At 39.8% G+C, this 19,510-nt stretch overlaps 2 protein-coding genes across 12 annotated transcripts in view; one reads left to right on the plus strand and one right to left on the minus strand.

Annotated features, from left to right (window-relative positions):
• Positions 1–8,781, minus strand: part of PBLD (phenazine biosynthesis like protein domain containing) — a 36,803-nt gene extending 28,022 nt beyond the window's left edge. For 3 of the 4 annotated variants that reach the window (XM_006070271.4, XM_006070269.4, XM_025284623.3), the window contains exon 1: positions 8,645–8,781. The gene's annotated coding sequence lies outside the window, so the exon portion shown is untranslated. Of the gene's footprint in view, positions 1–2,974; positions 3,165–8,644 lie in introns of those variants that run through there. The other variant, XM_006070270.4, reaches the window with a different exon arrangement.
• On the plus strand, positions 8,596–19,017 carry HNRNPH3 (heterogeneous nuclear ribonucleoprotein H3). 8 transcript variants are annotated; one of them, XM_025284618.3, is made up of 11 exons: positions 8,955–9,088; positions 9,256–9,379; positions 13,951–14,085; positions 14,607–14,745; positions 15,257–15,441; positions 15,906–15,992; positions 16,265–16,380; positions 17,123–17,258; positions 18,260–18,355; positions 18,447–18,539; positions 18,716–19,017. In XM_025284618.3, the coding sequence occupies exons 3-11, from the start codon at positions 13,974–13,976 to the stop codon at positions 18,790–18,792; spliced, it is 1,041 nt and encodes a 346-aa protein (XP_025140403.1). In that variant the 5' UTR covers positions 8,955–9,088; positions 9,256–9,379; positions 13,951–13,973; the 3' UTR covers positions 18,793–19,017. The 8 variants fall into 8 exon arrangements, with proteins under 8 accessions (XP_044798118.1, XP_006070337.1, XP_025140403.1 ...); XM_006070272.4 differs by having other exon boundaries at positions 8,969–9,107; XM_044942184.2 differs by having other exon boundaries at positions 8,969–9,107; positions 15,257–15,396.
• The last annotated feature ends 493 nt before the right edge of the window (positions 19,018–19,510 follow it).

Below are 19,510 nucleotides of genomic sequence, written 5' to 3' on the forward strand. Positions count from 1 at the left end.
TCTCTAATTTCACTTACATTCCATTAGGATCCCTAGTATGGCTTTATATGCCCCTTAATAATGGCAAGCAGATAAGCTGTTTAAATAGAAATCAATTACTCCCAGAGGGTACCTCATAAATCTAAATTCATATGATTTCTAAACTATTCATATATGTTTTAAAACATTTTTAGTTTTTAATCATCAATTTAGTGTATGAATAGAACCTTTTAATAAACAACAGTGGCACCCCACTCCAGTACTCTTGCCTAGAAAATCCCATGGACGGAGGAGCCTGGAGGCTGCAGTCCATGGGGTCGCGAAGAGTCGGACGTGACTGAGCAACTTCCCTTTCACTTTTCACTTTCATGCATTGGGAAAAGGAAATGGCAACCCACTCCAGTGTTCTTGCCTGGAGAATCCCAGGGATGGGGGAGCCTGGTGGGCTGCCGTCTGTGGGGTTGCACAGAGTCGGACACGACTGAAGTGACTTAGCAATACAGAAAAAAAAAATCCCATTTGACAATCCCCTGTCTCACTATATTCCCTGCAGTTCCATCAAGTTAGTTTCTGAGGACACAGTAGACATCTTTCTGAATTCTAACCTTGGTTCCATTTATCATGTGAATGTAGGGAAATCATAAACCTCCCTTGTTCAAATAGTTTAGTCATTAAACCTGCCCATGGGTGTGCCTGGGAACGTTGATGCTTATTTGTCCCTCTATAATAGTCTTAGCTTGTTTACAGTCTCCTGTGCTACAGACAACATAAAGTTGACTCCTGTATTCTGTAGCTGTTAATATAAAAAAACCCACTTGGCTTTTGCTTATGACTGCTGCCTCAAAACAATGCTACTGCTGCTGCTAAGTCACTTCAGTCATGTCCAACTCTGTGTGACCCCATAGACAGCAGCCCACCAGGCTCCCTGGGATTCTCCAGGCAAGAACACTGGAGTGGGTTGCCATTTCCTTCTCCAATGCATGAAAGTGAAAAGTGAAAGTGAAGTCGCTCAGTCGTGTCCAACTCCTCACGATCCCATGGACTGCAGCCTACCAGTCTCCTCCATCCATGGGATTTTCCAGGCAAGAGTACTGGAGTGGGTTGCCATTGCCTTCTCCGCAAAACAATGCTACTCACTAATAAATGCCAACTTAGTTCTTTAAAAATGTAAATACTTAGTAACAGAACACTGACTGGCATTCAAAGTGTACATGAATACTACGCACCTTACTTGTTGGAAAAAAAGAAAATAACTATAAAAAGGAAGTCAAATTATAAAACAAGTTTTAAATAAAAATTTGGAGGAAATTCTATTTTTAAATTAGTTTCATGGCACTCAACTACTTTGTGTTTAGTTTTACTCATGTTTCCTGGACTTAATAGAAGCTCTGCAACACTGCCTTTGTTAAAAATATTTTTAGACTAATTCTGATTTCCTCAACTACATTTATGTTCAGACACCTATAGTTTTGGAAACTTCACTTTTCTGTTGAAGCTTACAGTTCTTATCATCATGACCTACCATTTATCAGCCAAATTATTGGCCCTCCCCACTTCCTTTTCCCACTGGTAACCACCTCTAATTTGTTTTCTAGATCTGGGAGTCCAATAGCAGTAAACAGCATGTCCTTTTCAAGTGCACATGGAGTATTTTCCAGAATAGATCATATGTTAGGCCATAAAACAAGTCTCAATAAATATAAAGGCTTGGAATCATACAAAGTGTGTCTTTCAATCACAATGGAATAAGATTACATTTCAATAACAAGAGGAAATGGAAATTTGAGGAATGTGGAAATTAAATAACATTCCCCAATAATAAAAGGAACTGGGTTCCCTGGAGAAATGGTCACTTCTAGGTCAAACGTAAAGAAAATACCAGATAAGCCTTCAGCATCTTCTAATAGAAGAAATTAAGACAGTCTCAAAAAAATAAAAAGAATAAGGGGGCTTCCCTGGCAGTCCAATGGGGGTTGGGACACTGTACTTTCACTGCAGGGAGAATGGGTTTGATCCCAGGTCAAAGAACTAGGATCCCACAAGTCAGCAAATAAATAAATAGAATAGGGGTATGTCAAAGGGATACAGGAGCCAACCTGAAAGTGCTCCCAGTGGCCTAAGAAAGAACAATTTGAACAACAAAATAAGTTATGTAGATTATAACCAAAAGTATAAAATTAGTATCTGTGGGTCTATACTGACATATATATAAAGATGAAAGAATGAATGAAAGGAAAAGCTCATAGAATTATTTTTAACTCAAGTTCTTATTTATTTTTGGCTACACTGGGTCTTTGTTGCTTGTCTTGGGCTTTGTCTAGTTGTGACAAGTAGGGGCTCTTCATTGCAGTGTGTGGGCCTCTCATGATGCCAGCCTCTCATCTTGGAGCATGGACTGTTAAGCCTGCACATTCAGCACATTCAGTGGTTGCAGCTCACAGACTTAGTCGCCCTGTGGCATTTGGGATCTTAGTTCCCTGACCAGGGATTGAACCCATGTCCCCTGAACTGCAAGGTGGATTTTTAACCACTGGGCCACCAGGGAAGTCCCTAGAATAATTTCAAATAATTTACCTAGCTACTCTCCCTTCCAGGAGATGGAGCTTAAATACCCCTTGAGTGTGAGCTGCACTCAGTGACTTTTTTCCAAAAGAGTAGAGCATCAGTTCAGTTCAGTTCAGTTCAGTCGCTCAGTCGTGTCCGACTCTTTGCAACCCCATGAATTGCAGCGCCAGGCCTCCCTGTCCATCACCAACTCCTGGAGTTCACTCAGACTCACGTCCATTGAGTCAGTGATGCCATCCAGCCATCTCAACCTCTGTTGTCCCCTTCTCCTCCTGCCCCCAATCCCTCTCAGCATCAGAGTCTTTTCCAAAGAGTAGAGCATAAGAGGATAAAAAGTAACTTCACAGTGGAGAAATCTGGCTAGTACTGCCTCATGCAGGTTTGATTAAGGGTAACACCATCAGTGATAAGCCAGGTTGACAGCACCTACCTTGGATATGATGTGATGAAAATGGCACTTTACTTTGGTGGTCTTCCTCCTGAGAACCCATTACTCCTATTTAATCATGGCGAAAACATGAGAGATATCCCAATTGAAGAGTATTCCTCAAGGGAACAGAGAATGCTAAGGAGAATGATGACTAATTAATGTAGTATCCAGGATGGGATCCTGGAACAGAAGGATGTTAGGGAAAAACTAGTCAACCCCATATAAAGTGTGTTCAGTTCAGTTCAGTTCAGTCATTCAGTCGTGTCTGACTCTTTGCGACCCCATGAATCGCAGCACACCGGGCCTCCCTGTCCATCACCAACTCCTGGAGTTCACTCAGACTCGCGTCCATTGAGTCAGTGATGCCATCCAGCCATCTCATCCTCGGTCATCCCCTTCTCCTCCTGTCCCCAATCCCTCCCAGCATCAGAGTCTTTTCCAATGAGTCAACTCTTCGCAGGAGGTGGCCAAAGTACTGGAGTTTCAGCTTCAGCATCATTCCTTCCAAAGAAATCCCATATAAAGTGTGTAGTTAATAATGAACCAAGCTAGGTTCATTTGTTGTAACAAACACATCATAGTAAATGCAAGATGTTAATAATAGAGGCAACTCAGTGAGGGATACACAGGAACTCTCCATACTATCTGCTTTAAATTAATTAGGTTGTGCCAGGTCTTAGTTGGGCGTGCAGGGCCTTTTTCCTTTTTAGTTGCAGCATGCAGGATCTTGGTTACAGCATGTGAACTCTTAGTTGCAGCATGTAGGATCTAGTACCCTGACCAGGGTTTGAACCTGGACCCCCTGCATTAGGAGCAGAGTCGGCCATTTTTTGTAGACTGAAACATATACTGAAATGCTAGATTTTACTACTGCCCTCAAATCAATTTCTACTTTATTAATAGCAATCACATCTGCCTATGTTGGAAAACAGCAGTATTTACATGTGAGTGAAAGTCACTCAGTCATGTCCGACTCTTTGCGACACCATGAACTATACAGTCCATGGAATTCTCTAGGCCAGAATAGTGGAGTGGGTAGCCTTTCCCTTCTCCAGGGGATCTTCCCAACCCAGGAATTGAACCCAGGTCTCCTACACTGCAGGTGGATTCTTTACCAGCTGAGCCACCAGGGAAGCCCATTTACATGTGAAATATCACTCAGTCTGTCTACAGATGATTCTTGGTACTCATCTGATTTTACAGATTTCCCTGGAATAATTTTTGCCCCTCCCTCCCATGCAACACATTGCTTAGGACATTGTACTTTCCAAAATCTTTCTACTAAATTCACTATTGAAGTAAGTTTTACAGGAAGGACCACATTAATGACATAACAGACAAGAAACAGGACAGAACTGGAATTATCTCAACTACTAATCTCTATATAACAACTCATTTTAGACACTAAGAAACTAAGATTCAGGGGACTTCTTTGGCAGCCCAGTGATTAAGACTCAAAACTCCCAGTGTAGGGTGCATTTTTTTTTTTTTTTTTTTCGCTTAATCACTCAGTCGTGTCCAACTCTTTGTGACTCCATAAACAGTAGCCCACCAGGCTCCTCTCTTCATAGGATTCTCTAGGCAAGAATACTGGAGTGGGTTGCCATTTCCTTCTCATGGATGGGTTCAATCCCTGGTCAAGAAACTGCGATCCCACAGGTCATATCTTGATGTGGCCACGAACAAACAGCAACAAAAACTGAGTTTCAGGAAAGTTAATTGCCTCAGAATCAAACAGCTGTAGTAAGTGTGAAATCTTAGGGTTAGAACCTAGGCCGATCTGACTCCCTGGTTATGAAGACAATTCTGTCATTGAATTTCTTTGTAAAGTTTGGAGCATTACTTTATCTTCTGATTCTTCTATTTATTGGTTCAACAAATAATAACTTTGCTGCTGCTGCTAAGTCGCTTCAGTCGTGTCTAACTCTGTGCGACCCCATAGACGGCAGCCCACCAGGCTCCCCCGTCCCTGGGATTCTCCAGCAAGAACACTGGAGTGGGTTGCCATTTCCTCCTCCAATGCATGAAAGTGAAAAGTGAAAGTGAAGTCACTCAGTCGTGTCCGACTCTAGCGACCCCATGGACTGCAGCCTACCAGGCTCCTCCATCCATGGGATTTTCTAGGCAAAAGTACTGGAGTGGGGTGCCATTGCCTTCTCTGAATAACTTTGCTAGACTGTGGTGAAAATTAGTTAAAGTGCCTTCACCCCCAATATAATCAGTTATTTGTACACTAAGAGGCATATGTATTGATATGTATATAATGAAAACATGTACTTTTAACTACTACTCAGAAGTTTAAAATCATGTGTGGGGAAAGGGAGGGAATGGTCTGATATCTGTACTATGTTCTCTAAGTTATCAATGTGCTTATGGAATATTAAAAGCAGTATGCTGCTGCTGTTGCTGCTGCTAAGTCACTTCAGTCGTGTCCGACTCTGTATAACAATTTGATTTAAATTCCTTAAGTAGCTATCTTTTGTGGCTGTTTTCCCTGTTCTTCCCAGCAATCCACTGGAACAGAATAATATTCAACATTTTTAATCATTTTCAAAAAGTAGAGAAAGTGTGCTAGATGCTTTTTCCCAATTTGTTTAGTGTATGATTATTCAAATTGGATGAGACCTCTTGATTTCCCTCATCCCAGAATAAACACTAAGGTGATTTGAAGAAACAAACAAACAAAATATCAAGAATGTAAACTGTGTAATTAAGCTTTGTCTTGAGAAATAATTTTGAATTATTATGGAGAAGATCACTGCTTTCTAAAGACAGTAGATATATTAATATATAAATCAAAGAATAAGCATTTCACAAAACCTTAGTACGACAGATTTAGTGCTCAGAAAGCATTTAGAAACACTCCTAGAAACTTATTTGTGGGTTTGTTGTTTTTAGTTTACTTGCTTTTCCTATAGACAAAGATTATAATCCTGTTTTTATGTTATTTGGGAACGCAGTAGGGGTATGTGAACAACTATTTTAGCCAATTTTTAGTTAATGTGTCTTCCCTCCCCCAGAAGAGTTCAATCTCTTCAATTTCTTTCTTCTTTTTTCAAGCTCTGCATGGAATTTTCCTGTTCTCTTCCTACTGGTGTAGTCATGATCACATGTCTGTGTCTTGTTTTCCTCTGGGAGTTGTGGGTACTTTTATTTCCTTCTCCTTTTTCGTCTTTTCTCTCGTTTTGGCCTCTAACAAGATCCTCTCCAGGGTCCCTCTGATAATAGGAAAGCACTGAAATGATGGAAAGGAAGACAAAGAGGAAAAAAACAAAAAGCAAACACACCCCAATGCAGCTGGGAGTTCTTAGTTCTAACCATCTCTATGGAAACAATTCCACAGAGACTGATCTGGAAACAATTCTGTAGGGACTACTGAAGCAGTGGTGAGCCAATTTCACCAAGCCTTAAAGGACTCAACTTGCAGATGGGAATAGTTGATAGACACTTTTTCTTTTGAGAAAAGCATTGAGTTTTAAAGAATCCACCTGCCAACACAGGAGATGTAAGAACTAAGGTTCAATCTCTGGGTCAGGAAAATCCTCTGGAGTAGGAATGGCAATCCACTCCAGTCTTCTTGCCTGGAAAATTCCATGGACAGAGAAGCTTGGCAGGCTACAGTCCATGGAGTCCCAAAGAGTTGGACACGACTGAGCAACTGAACATGCACAAAATAGGAAGCCAAATAAAAATTGTTTATCCCTATATATTTTTTAAAAAACTCAAAATGTCCTACTTGCTATAATATAAAAAGGCACAAAGGAATGTATCTGCTAATTTCAAGTCCTTCCTAAGCATTCACGTTGGCAAACAGCAGAGTGCCCAATACAAACAAATTGTAGCCAAAAAAAACCCCCAAAGAAAACACTGCAGTTTGGTGATGAAAAGTCATTAGAACAATTTTAGGATTTTGACCCATAACCATAAAAAATATGTGGAGAAAATGCCAAACTCAGTCAGGCGGTAAACAAATTGAATTCAGGCAAGGGGTAAAAGGGATTACAGAATTCCATTTACCAAATCAGGTTGAAAGTCAGAAAGGATAATGATGTAATTTGAATCCAGAGAAGAATGCCATCTGAAGTAGGACCTTGGAGTCTTTACTAATACAGCAATCATTAGAAGAAAAGAGAAAAGAAACCTCCCCCACCCCCAGTCAGTGATAACAAGTTTCAGGCCAGTTCAAAAGTCTCCAGCCAATAAACGGTTAACTGCAGGTCTCCAGAGATGATGGTAACTGCAGCGTTATTTAGGGGAACTAACCTCAATTTGCCTAAATCTATTTTGTTCCCTTAATACATCCCCAGGTAGGTCCATAGTGCTTTTAAGATCCTAGTCCCTGGGGTAAAACCATTTGGGTTTCAATCCTAGCTTCTGTCACTAGGCGTGTGATCTTGGGTATCTTTTTAAATTTCTCTAGAACTTAGGCGTAGGGTTATAACGAGTCAGTGAATTGAACACAGCACCTAGCTCAAGCAAGCTCTCAATAATCGTGAGCTATCGTTATTACACTATCCGTTTTGCTTTTCTCTCTCTTGTAATGAAGACTACATTTTCCCTTCTCCATTTCTCTGAGGGTTATTTTGAGGGAGTCTCACAAAAGGCAGTAGAGATTATGATCCAGCCAATTCTTACTTCCCCCCACTTGTCTTAAGCAGGTTTGCGGATGTATTGGAGCCACGAAATGGAAGTTTCCATAGTATGACGGTAACTGGCCTTCTTTCTCCACACTACAGACTGCATACTCAGGGAGGAAAAATTATTCTAGCTTGTCTACTGCTAATACTTTTTGCGCCCGATCACCCCACCCTCGACGGGCTTCCCAGTGTCTGTACAAAGTCTCTGACTGAATATTTAAAGCCTAAAACCTAGTTTTGTCCACATTTCCAACCTACAGGAACATCTGCTTTACTCACACTCATTTCCGTCTCTCCCCCGCATTTGATATACGTTCCTTGTTTGCAAGTTAACTTTCACTGATCTCGTTCTTTCGTTTGGTCTTTAACTTGCGCTGATCTCGGTACTAGAACTGCCCTCCACTCTTCTTACAGGAATTCGGCTTTATTTTTTCCCCCCAAAAAAGCTGTCACTAGGAACCTTAGTGGTATGAGACCCAGCACAACCAAAAATTATTAGCTGTCACTTGTACAGGTATTTTTGAAGAATGCAAAGCACTATTTGGAAAACAACTCAAAGTCGGGCGACGCAAGCGGCATATGGGTAACTGAAATGACAAAGAGAGAGAGAATAAAACCAAGAGAAAATGCAAAGGAGAGGAGGAAGCGAGGAGAGATTTGTAGGGAAACATCAGTAACTAACACACCCCGCCCCTAAAGAGGCACACTTCAGGGCGGCTGCGCCGTCAGCGCCAAGGCCAGGGGAAGAGGCCCAGGGCAAATCAGAGCCTGGTGGTCACTTTCGTATCTTTCCAGCGGAGAAGCCCTACTCTTTTTACTGCATAACGCAAACATGGTGGACAAGAAAAGCCCTCCCCACTTTTGGCAGCCGAACCACGTGAGGCCCCTTCCACGCAGGTGACGCTGGGTAAGGGCGGAGCCTCTACAGACCTTGTTCTCTAATGCTCTGCCGCATCAGGAACTTGTTCGTGATGCGGTAGAGCACCCGAGAACTTTTCCACACCCGGACACCACGGGTTCCTACAATACGCACGGATAGGCCTATTACTGCCACTTCACATCCTCCTCGAGAGAGCAGAAGGGTTTGCTCCGAGAACTTGATGGCTATATAGTAAACAGGAAAGGTGGAGTTTGCGGCCTCTTTCTCTAAGTTGACTATCCGCCTCTCACCCAACTAGATATCCGACCAACGCGCAAGCGCACTTCTTGCCGCCGGTCCCAAGGCGAGACCGACTCTCCTGTCTCGCGAGAGCGGGGCCGGCCGGACTCCCTTGCTCTCGCTCCACCCACTTCTCCTCGCTCGCTCTCTCCCATCCCCCCAAGCCAGTAGCTCTGCTGCGCAGCTCCCTTAGCGGTTGCCACCGCTGGAGACGGTTGGAAGAACCGTTGTGGGAGCTCTACCCGAGGCGGGCGACTTCTACTTCCTCACAGCCAGACCCCGCGAGCACCGCAGTCGGCGCTACTGTCGCCCGACAGGGTATCTGAAGTAAAAGGGGGTAGGTTGGGCTGGTAGTTACGAGAGCGGAGTCGGGAGAAGGACGGAAGAGCCACTGGGAGGGGGTGGGGCGGCGGAGTGGGGGAAGTGTAGAGGTCGCCACTTGGAGGCAGCCAGGCTGCGCCTCCCAGGCGATCTCCCACTTCCAGGAAGGCGGCTTGTCGGAAGGAGGATTAACTCAGGTGGAATTCAGTGGATGAAGCCGAGCCCCGAAGTAGGGATCATCCAGCATTTCCCCTCCATTCCCTGCTGGTTTGGCCTCCGCCATTTTGGGTACGGCAGCGCGGCGCCCTCGGCTTCCCGCCCTTCTCCTCTGATGCTTTTTGCCCCTCAGCTTTAGAAAACTGATTTAGGAGGCCGGGGGGTGGTTAAAGCTTCGCTGAAGGGATGAGGGTGGGAAGGAAGCGAGCAGGGAAAGGCTGGGCACTTGGGTGTGGGAGGATCTGGGCCGTCGGGCGCGCTCCCGATGGAAATGGCGCCGGATGGGCCTGGCCTTCCATGGAGGCCTCCCTTCCTCCGCAGTCTCGGCTGGGCTACCTGGGCCGGCGGGACTGCGAGCGACTTCTGACGCAGATTCCCAAGATGAGAGAGGCTGGAGCTGGGGGAGGAAAGCCAATGGCGACGAAGGCGCTCAACTCCTAAATCCAGGACAAAGGAGGCAGACGGCCTCCTTTGTAATTCCGCCGCCCGGTGGCGAAGGTTTTTAAGCCAAGCTTGGCTGCCGGGCTAGGAAGTGGCGTCCTCTCCCTAGCTCTCCGGTCTCTAGAGCAGCTAGATAAACGAAAAGTCTCCGGGGCGGAATAAAGGACGCTTAGCCGGCCCTTATATTCCACATTTGGAACTTCGAAAAGAGTACGTACTCATTTTCCAAAGGGCCCCCCCCCTTCCCATGCTTATCTTAAACTTATTGAAAGACTGTGGGTAATTGTTGTGTAAGCAGAAAAGCGAGTGATTTATCAAACAGGAATTTGAAATGGGCTTATTTCAAATAGATGAACTATGAAAATAGGCATTCTGAACCTTTGAGCGGGGGTGGGATGGGGTAATGGTTTTGTGTAGTTTGGCAAATACTGGGTTAGAATTAAATAGTTTTATTTGGGGGAAACAGTTGTTAAAACACCACCAGTGAAAACTGGTGTATAGGCAAAACTGTGTATAGGAATTAAGTCTCCAAGGATTGTATTTTGTGCAAAGATTGTAAGGCCATGGAAACAAAACACTTAAAAACACAGGGTTTATTTTCTTTTGGTAGCTAAGCCTGTTTTCTATTTGGTGTGTAGCACTGGAGTAACATTTTGACAAGAAAATAAGCCTGCTCAACAGAAAGACAAACAGCAAGTTCAGTCATGTGATGTTGCGATGGTTTTAGCCCTTAGAACATTGGAGAATTGTGTCTGTAATTTTCATTGAAGCCGTACAAAAGGTGTAGGCATGGCTATTTTTACAGCTTTTGAAAAACTACAGTTCGTATTGCTGAAGATTTTCTTTGCTTCTCGTGGACTTTGAAAAGACAGCCCAGTTTCCTATAAATTATCAATAGTATGTGATGTAACAGCTTCCCTGATTGAATTACCCTAGAAACTTTTTTTCTTGCCCTCTTTTTCATCTGCATGGTAATTTGGAAATCCACCTAATTGCCTTAATATTTTTAATAACTGTTCTTATGGTGGTCTTATTTTGGTAAACAAGTGACTGAACTGCAGTGGCTGGTAACATGGTTCTAGAAAAGAACCCAATCATTTTAGAGGCTTCACTTCCTTTAGGTAGTAGTGGTGTCTCTTGTTTTTAAAATTAAGGAGCAAGCACAATGAAAGCGGAATGATGAAAAATTTCCGTGTTAAGTATTTTATAATTTCTTGACCAAATTTTGAGGTTCCTTGTCATTTTTTAGCAGCAGTTGGGCTACCGTTTAGAAAGTTACTAATGCATCAAATCCTTATTTTGTGTATTATATTTATGAAGATGGTATATGCCTCTGTGTTACAAAGGAATTTTGTCTCTTGCTTTGTTGGTTGCCTTTTCTTAACAGCTTTGGGATACAGTTCATATACCATAAGTTTCACCCACTTAAAATCATATAATATGTGGTCTTTTGTGACTGGCATCCTTCATGTAGCATCATGTTTAGGAAATTATATTTTAAATCTCATATAGAACTGACCAAGATTATCCTAGTATTCCAGCAGCTGGTATTTATTCCAGCTGCTGGTATTCTAACACTAGAAATTCTTAAAAAAAAAATTAGCCCCTGGACATTAGCCATTAGACACTGTTGCAAAGAAAAGTTGAGATGGATTATCCTGAATAAGTAGTAAATGCTTATTTAGGTAGTTTCTGAGACAGCTTTATTAATGTATAAGAACAAATACTCTATTTTAATGAGTTAAGAATCCATCTTGGTTTTGTTTTCTAAATAGAATTCTAGGTTCAAAACTTTTGAGGAGATAATAGTGAGGCTTTATTGGGTACTCTTCATACACGTGGGATGGAGAGTTGGCCTATAAAATAGTTCGTCTTCCGAATCTGTTTAACTTAGCTCGATTTAAATTGTATTAACAGTTTTTTTTTTTTTTTTAATAGACTATTTGTTTTATATAGATCTCATTGGTACAGGCTGATCCAAACATCAAAACTAGTTTCCTTGCTAGTGTTTCTTGCAAAGTGCTAATAAGATTTATAGTAAAGATAAGTCAGTTTCCCTCTTTGGGAGGGAAGGTATTTGTTCATGAAACAGTACCTTTACGGGGGGGGGGGGGGGGGGGGGGATGTTCTAAATGATATAAAGCCACCACTTCTAAGATCTTTTCACAACAAATTAGATTGACTTTGCAAAGCTCTTAAGTTTTTCATTGGGAGGTTAACAAATGGAGGTTAGATCCTTTGCATTTTTTCCACTTCTGTTGCTAAATTCCCCTTTATAGAAAACAGTTATGTCTTGGGTTGCTGCGTTCTTTTTTTTTGTTTTACCCTTAAGAAAATTATCAAGATCTCCAAAATGTCTCCTTTTCCCAAAGCCTACTTTCAGGGGGACTAGCTGATTAAATTGTCTAGCTGATTATGTATCCAAGTAAACCTTTCCAGAGACCCTCCTTTTTTTCCCCCTCTCTCTGCTTTAGACAAGTCCTAAAGATGCTTGAAAATTGAAGCCTCTGTTGACTTTGAAAAAAACTTGTAACAGTCCTTATTTCCTTTCAGGATAGGTTCCTATCCTTAAAGGTTTAGTTATTTTGTTTGTAGCTTATCTCATTAGTTTTACAAGGCCCCTTAGAATCCAGTAACAGTGGCCACCATTAAATGATTACCGTGTTGCAGACTAAGCATGGATTCTTCTGAGTCCAGTGAAGTATAAGTATGACTGCTACATTTTACAGTTGAATGCAGAGGTTAAGTAGTTTGCTTATTAGTGAATTAAGTAGCAGTGAGTGACAGACTAGGGATTCAAGCCAGGAGTTTCCTTTGTCTTAAAAGTTCTTCCCAGTTATTTTCGTGCATAAGAGTTAGTTGTAATGTCAGATAAAAATCTTGAACATCTGTGTCTAGACTGGCACTTAAGATAGGGAAAAAAGACAGAGTCGGACTATGCACACATGTGCAAAGCAAACAGGTACAAAGGTGATTCATATACAGAGGAATTTGCTGAATAGCCACATTTGGATAATTTCTGCATTAGCTTATTTTAAATGCATGGGTTCTAGGGGGAAATTTTTCCTCTTTGCAGATGCTACCCCAAACAGTTGGGTTAATAATTAGATCGTGTGAAATTAAGTATTAATGAATACTGCTTATATGAAATATCCTCAAGCTTAAAGGAATCAAGTGAACAAATTGTTTTGTTTACAGGGGAGGAGGTGGTGAGGGAAAGGTTTGAAATATTCAGGTGAGTAGGATTCCTACAGCTGCATAGAGAAATTTATAAGATCTGGTAAGTTTCTGCAGCTGAAGGACTTCTGCATTAACCTCTTTAAAATGTTTGGGAATTGTAAAAAGAAAGGGTGATTGTCTCAGGATGGGAATTTGGTGGATGAGTTCTTTTGAGGGGGGAAGGAGGCTTCTTGTACCCTAACTTTTTGAATGTGATTGCGTTAATTTAAAAAAAAACTCAAAAGTAGTGAGTAAAGTGGTTTTTAATACACTATCTTCAATAATTGCCAGATGGCTTTAAAAAGCTGTTTTTGGGTGCCCTTTTATATTAGTTTTAAAACTCGGCCTAATTAAGTCAGTAATTTTAAAACTTGCTTTTGGGGAGTGTTTAAATCAGTTTTATAGTTAACAGGACTTTTTTCCCCCTTCAAAAACAATTTGGTATGTTCAGAATTACAGTGCATCTGTTAAGGTTAGACTTTTAGTACCATTTTTCCAACATCAATAGGAGTATTCATTGTACTTCTGACTTAGGCTCTTACTGTGAATGGATGGTGGTACTGTATACAACTTCGGAGGTTTGTTTTTTTTTGTTTTGTTTTGTTTTTTTGAAGAATTTGTGTAACTATTTCACGTGAATAATAAAACTTGGAAAATGTTAAGGAACACTTGAGACATGAGGAAAAGACCAGAGTTGACATTAAGATGGACAGGGTCAAAAAGTAGAATTTGAAGACTGATGGTAGAATTATGAAGTTTTCTTAAAATTACAACATTTTAATACTTAGGAATTCAGGATTGGGGGATGGGTTAGGTTTCAGTGCCTTTACCCAGTCTTGTCTGCCCTGTAAGAGAAAGGTATTGTACCGTTGTATAACCATATGTTACATTTGCTGTTGTGCACCACTGAGAGTTGGTTCTTCAGTACCTCTGGCAAGAGTGTATTTTGATTGACTGCTTTGTGTGCTTGTTTATTTTTATAGCATTTAAATCAAACGGTATTGAGATGGATTGGGTTATGAAACATAATGGTCCAAATGACGCTAGTGATGGGACAGTACGACTTCGTGGACTGCCATTTGGTTGCAGCAAAGAGGAAATAGTTCAGTTCTTTCAAGGTACCTCTAGTATTAGTCAAAGTTTAGTAGTATTTTAATTTTATATTTCTATTACTCAGTTTTTAATTTGTAAAACCCGTTTGGGGGACTTTTTGATTTGAGTGTATCTGAGTTTAATGTATTAAGTTATGAAATGTGCTCCAGTTAATATTCAATACAGAATGTGTAAATATGTAAAACCTAACTAATGTGCAATGAACATAATTGAGAGTAATTATGTATGATGAAATGAATCATGAATTAGCATATGGAGCATAGTTAAATTTTATTTTTTTCCGTGTAATATTAGGTGGCCTTTTGTGAGTGTGTGTGTAATTTTAAAAGACATTGGTCGCAAAAAACAAATTATATAATCCAGTAATATTTGAAAAGATCTTCCTTTGTATTATGGGGTGATGGGGAAACTAAGCTTTTTTTTGTTTTGTTTTGTTTAGACTTGTTTTAAATATTTGATTCAGATGGGAATGTTTCAGCCTTTAACACTGTTCCCCTTGATGGGGTTATTTGTCCTTGGGTTAAAGGGTTGGAAATCGTGCCAAATGGGATAACATTGACGATGGACTACCAGGGGAGAAGCACAGGGGAGGCCTTCGTGCAGTTTGCTTCAAAGGAGATAGCAGAAAATGCTCTGGGGAAACACAAGGAAAGAATAGGGCACAGGTGGGGATGGAGAGTTTGGGATGGTGTTAAATTTTTATTTTTGGGGGTTGTGGGTCACTATTGCTTAATGGGGGGGTAACAGTAACATTTTTCTGGGGTAGTTTAAAAGAATTGATAATTATCTAAATTTAACTTGGAAACTACAGATTTGGGTGGGGAATTAATGCTAATAGTTTGCTTAAATTAAAATTAGATTGTTTCCATTTTTCTGTAGGATGATGTTGATAAATGTTTTTGTATAATCAACTGTTTTCTCTAAACATCTATTATATACTAAACAAAACAAACTTGTATTTTGTGAATTGTTTTCAAATGACTTAATTTGTCTTTTAAAACTTAAATATTAATTATTTAAGTTTGTAGGTGTAAAAGAATGTTAACTTTTGGTGTATTTAGGCAATTTTAATTGGGTTATATCTAGATGTAGAAAAACTTACTGCATTTTGCCCAGTATTTTATTTACTCTAATACATTTATGCTGAAACCTGTACCTTAAACCATTTTCAAATAGGTATATTGAGATCTTCAGAAGTAGCAGGAGTGAAATCAAAGGATTTTATGATCCACCAAGAAGATTGCTGGGCCAGCGACCAGGACCATATGATAGACCAATAGGAGGAAGAGGGGGTTATTATGGAGCTGGGCGTGGAAGTATGTATGACAGAATGCGACGAGGAGGTGATGGATATGATGGTGGTATGTGTATCTAATGAACAAAGGTTCTGTTGTCATTTTCTTAATGTTCCTGACACTGTTTCAAGAAATACAGAAATGGCAGTAATTTCAGTACCTACTAGGTTTAATAAATCTGTTCATACAAAATGTGGATTCCCATGGGCAGCTATGGGACTTGATTGATGCGTGTATTGGCACCTGGTTTACCTACACAAAAATTTTTAAGAGATTGCCATGTTTTGACCTTTTCTGTTTGGCATTAGGATAAAAATTTTTATGTCTAAATGTGTGCTTTTCATACAAGTGTTAACTGCTTTTTTAATATGCACTAAAATGGGTGTTGCAAACTTGGTTGGAGGAGTTGCAAACTTGTAACAATATAAGTTAACCATAGTGCTTGTCAGAAGATACATTTTTATAAAAACTAGATTATAAAATTTTATCTCTTGAAAGCTTATTCATGTATTTCTCCTTAAATTACACAGGTTATGGAGGTTTTGATGACTATGGTGGCTATAATAATTATGGCTATGGAAATGATGGCTTCGATGACAGAATGAGAGATGGAAGAGGTAAATATTAAAGACGGTGATTTTTAGGTGAATTTTAGTATTTGCTTTACATGCACTTAGTATAGGTGACTTGTATACAAAAATCAACTCAGGCATATTTCAGTGTATTCCTACATAGGGCTTTATATAGATATATACTTACAGAAAAATTTCCATATGATATTTAGAAAAACTTAAAAGTGTTAGGATTACTTGGGGTGTCAGTGAAAACTGTGTAAATAGGGAAAGGTGTGTATAGGAAAGAAATAATCTTTGGAAATTTTATTTTCTAGGTATGGGAGGACATGGTTATGGTGGAGCTGGTGATGCAAGTTCGGGTTTTCATGGTGGTCATTTTGTACATATGAGAGGACTGCCTTTTCGTGCAACTGAAAATGATATTGCTAACGTGAGTAATTTTAGTAATTAGTGGTTTTATATATAATCATAGTGTCTAATTTGAGTATTCTATGTAACAAGTCAGTTTTAGTGGTTTGGTTTGGCTTTCCCAGACTGTGATTAGAAATGAGGAACTAAAAATAATGGTAGTAGATGGCTGCTATTACTGATTTGAAACTGCTTCATTACAAATTGGTTAGAAAATAAGCAAATTTCAACCCTTGGGGCCAAGTCAGTTACTCATTATTTGTTGAGACCCCAATGGCCTACAAAGCTGAGGGTGTTTATCATCTAGCCCTTGAAGAAAAATTTTACCATTGATCTTACTGGGAGCCAACTGGAATAATTTTCAGGTGCTTTGGGGGGTCACTTAAATCTGATTAACTTGCAGTTAGAATTAAATGATATATTTTGGGACCTATGCATATACAGTTGGTAGGTTTATCAGACTCTGTTCTGATTCATAATACCCAATTTCTCTGCATGTCAGTCTCTTGGGTCACTTATTTCAAACAATTTTGAAATACCTTTCTTGGGAGTGGGCCGAGGAAGCTTGCTTTCTCTCTGAGTATAGTCAGGAAAATGAGACTTCTTTCCTTAGGATGTAAACTCTTCTCTAGCTTAAAATACTTTTTAATTTAATATCACCTGGGTTATTTTTAAAGATCACTTTGCATTTAATAGACTTAAAACCAATGTGCATGGTAATAGTCTTTCAGTAATCTAAAAAGTAAAATAAGTGTTTTCTTTAGTTCTTCTCACCACTAAATCCAATCCGAGTGCATATTGATATTGGAGCTGATGGCAGAGCAACGGGAGAAGCAGATGTAGAGTTTGTGACACATGAAGATGCAGTAGCTGCCATGTCTAAAGATAAAAATAACATGCGTAAGTAGTATAACCCTCTCATTTGTGATTCCTCAAGTGGAAGAGGTTCTAGGAGCTTAGTGGTCTGGGACCTGAAACCATGTGGCTGCTAATAAGCTCAGACTTGGCTTTTTGATGGGGCTGTCTATTGAAGAGTTTAACTCAGGCTCTTTTACTTCACAGATTATTAGAGCTTAAGTTACTAAACAGGAAAAATGTTTGCACTTGTCTAAGTTTTTATGCCACTTGGAAATTAATACTGTTTCTTAATCTATACATTGATAACTTGGGTGAGTTATTTCTCCATGTCATCAAATTTGTTTTTAAGCCATTAATCTCCACTAGTGATTCCCAAATCTGAGCACACATCAATCACTTGATACTTAATAAAAATAAGTTGCCCTGTATGCTACCCTCAAGGTGCTAATTCAGTTCTATGAATGGGCCTGGAATACATATGTATCAAGGGAAATTTTTTTTTTTTAATGGGCATACTGGGTCTTTGTTGCTGTGCAAGGGCTCTTAGCTGTGGCAAACAGGGGCTACTCTGTAGTTACAATGTGTGGGCTTCTTATGGTGGCTTCTCTTGCTGCAGAGCACAGGCGCTCCGGTGCTTGGGCCTCAGTAGTTGTAGCTCTTGAGTGCAGGCTTAGTAGTTGTGGCACATGGGCTTAGTTCTGCAGCATGTGCAATCTTCCCAAACCAGGGATTGAAACTGTCCCCTGCATTGGCAGGCAGATTCTTAACCACTGAACCACCAGGGAAGTTCTGGAATTATTTTTAAGATGTATACCAGCAGGTTCTACAATAATGAGTCAGCCCTTTTATAGATAAGGAAACTGAAGTGTAAAACACTTATAACTAGTTCAAGCTTGAACAGTTTAAACAAACCTTAGATTTTAGTTGTATCGTCACTCCACTAGGAATTTGCAAGCATTCTTTTTCACATTAATGTTAGTCAATCTTTCTGCACTTATTTATAAATTTTATTCAACATTCCTTTTTCCCCTATTACTCAAAAGAACATCGATACATTGAACTTTTCTTAAATTCAACTCCTGGAGGTGGCTCTGGAATGGGAGGTTCTGGAATGGGAGGCTACGGCAGAGATGGAATGGGTATGTAAAGCTTTTTAAATATTAAGCCGAGTTAGACACTTAGCAAGTCAATCTCAAACTTTTTTTTTTTTTTTTTTTTTTTTTTTTAAAGATAATCAGGGAGGCTATGGATCTGTTGGAAGAATGGGAATGGGGAACAATTACAGTGGAGGATATGGTACTCCTGATGGCTTGGGTGGTTATGGTGAGTGTCTTTTACTCTGGTTCAGTTGAGTCCCCATATGTGGTGCAGTTTAAAGTTCATATATTGTTTCTTTTTTTAATTGAAGTATAGTTGATTTACAATATTGTTTATATTTTTTAATAACTTACGCATTTGTATCCTCTACTAAATGGTTCTTAATGTCTTTTTTTCCTAAGGCCGTGGTGGTGGAGGCAGTGGCGGTTATTATGGGCAAGGTGGCATGAGTGGAGGTGGATGGCGTGGGATGTACTAAAAGCATAACCACACATAGAAAAGTCCTGACAACAGCATCTGGTCTACTAGACTTTCTTACAGAATTACTTTCTTTTGTATTTTAAGAACTTTATAATGACTGAAGGAATGTGTTTTCAAAATATTATTTGGTAAAGCAACAGATTGTGATGGGAAAATCTGTTTTCTGTAGGTTTTATTTGTTGCATACTTTGACTTAAAAAAATAAATTTTTATATTCAAACCACTGATGTTGATACTTTTTATATACAGTTACTCCTGAGGATGTGCTGCTTTCATAAGATTTGGGTTGATGTATTTTACTATTAGCTCTACACAAAGTAGTTTAATCTTAAGAGGACAATGGTTCACCTCTGCATAAACTACAAGTCTTAATAAGCAGACATCTGGAATAGAGCTTGGAGAATAATTAGTGTTACTCTTTAATTTCTCCTGGACAACACTGTAAATATAAAACCTAAAGATGAGTTTAGGTAACTTCAGGAGTATAAATTGGCTAATTGTATATTTTCAGACATTTATCCGGCATAGCTCTGAAATGTTAAAAATCCAGGAGGTATCTGGACTTAACGTATATTCATAATTGTGTTACCTGCAGATGGAAGTGTTGGAAGTTTAGATTCTAGCTCTAGACTTTAGAAGAAATCCCCTCAGCACTTGACTGAAGTACCAAAAAAATGTTTCCCAAAAGTGATAGTTGTAAGTTCTCAAAATGTCTT

The sequence above is a fragment of the Bubalus bubalis genome, chromosome 4, assembly GCF_019923935.1.
Source record: "Bubalus bubalis isolate 160015118507 breed Murrah chromosome 4, NDDB_SH_1, whole genome shotgun sequence".
Classification (NCBI taxonomy): Eukaryota; Metazoa; Chordata; class Mammalia; order Artiodactyla; family Bovidae; genus Bubalus; species Bubalus bubalis.

Excerpts from the sequence above, each read along its gene's own strand:
- HNRNPH3 (XM_044942183.2), top strand. The coding sequence starts at position 13,974 with ATGGATTGGGTTATGAAACATAATGGTCCAAATGACGCTAGTGATGGG. Across the intron at positions 16,381-17,122 it reads CTGAAAATGATATTGCTAAC|TTCTTCTCACCACTAAATCC; the intron begins GTGAGTAATTTT and ends TGTTTTCTTTAG. Across the intron at positions 18,356-18,446 it reads CTACGGCAGAGATGGAATGG|ATAATCAGGGAGGCTATGGA; the intron begins GTATGTAAAGCT and ends TTTTTTTTAAAG.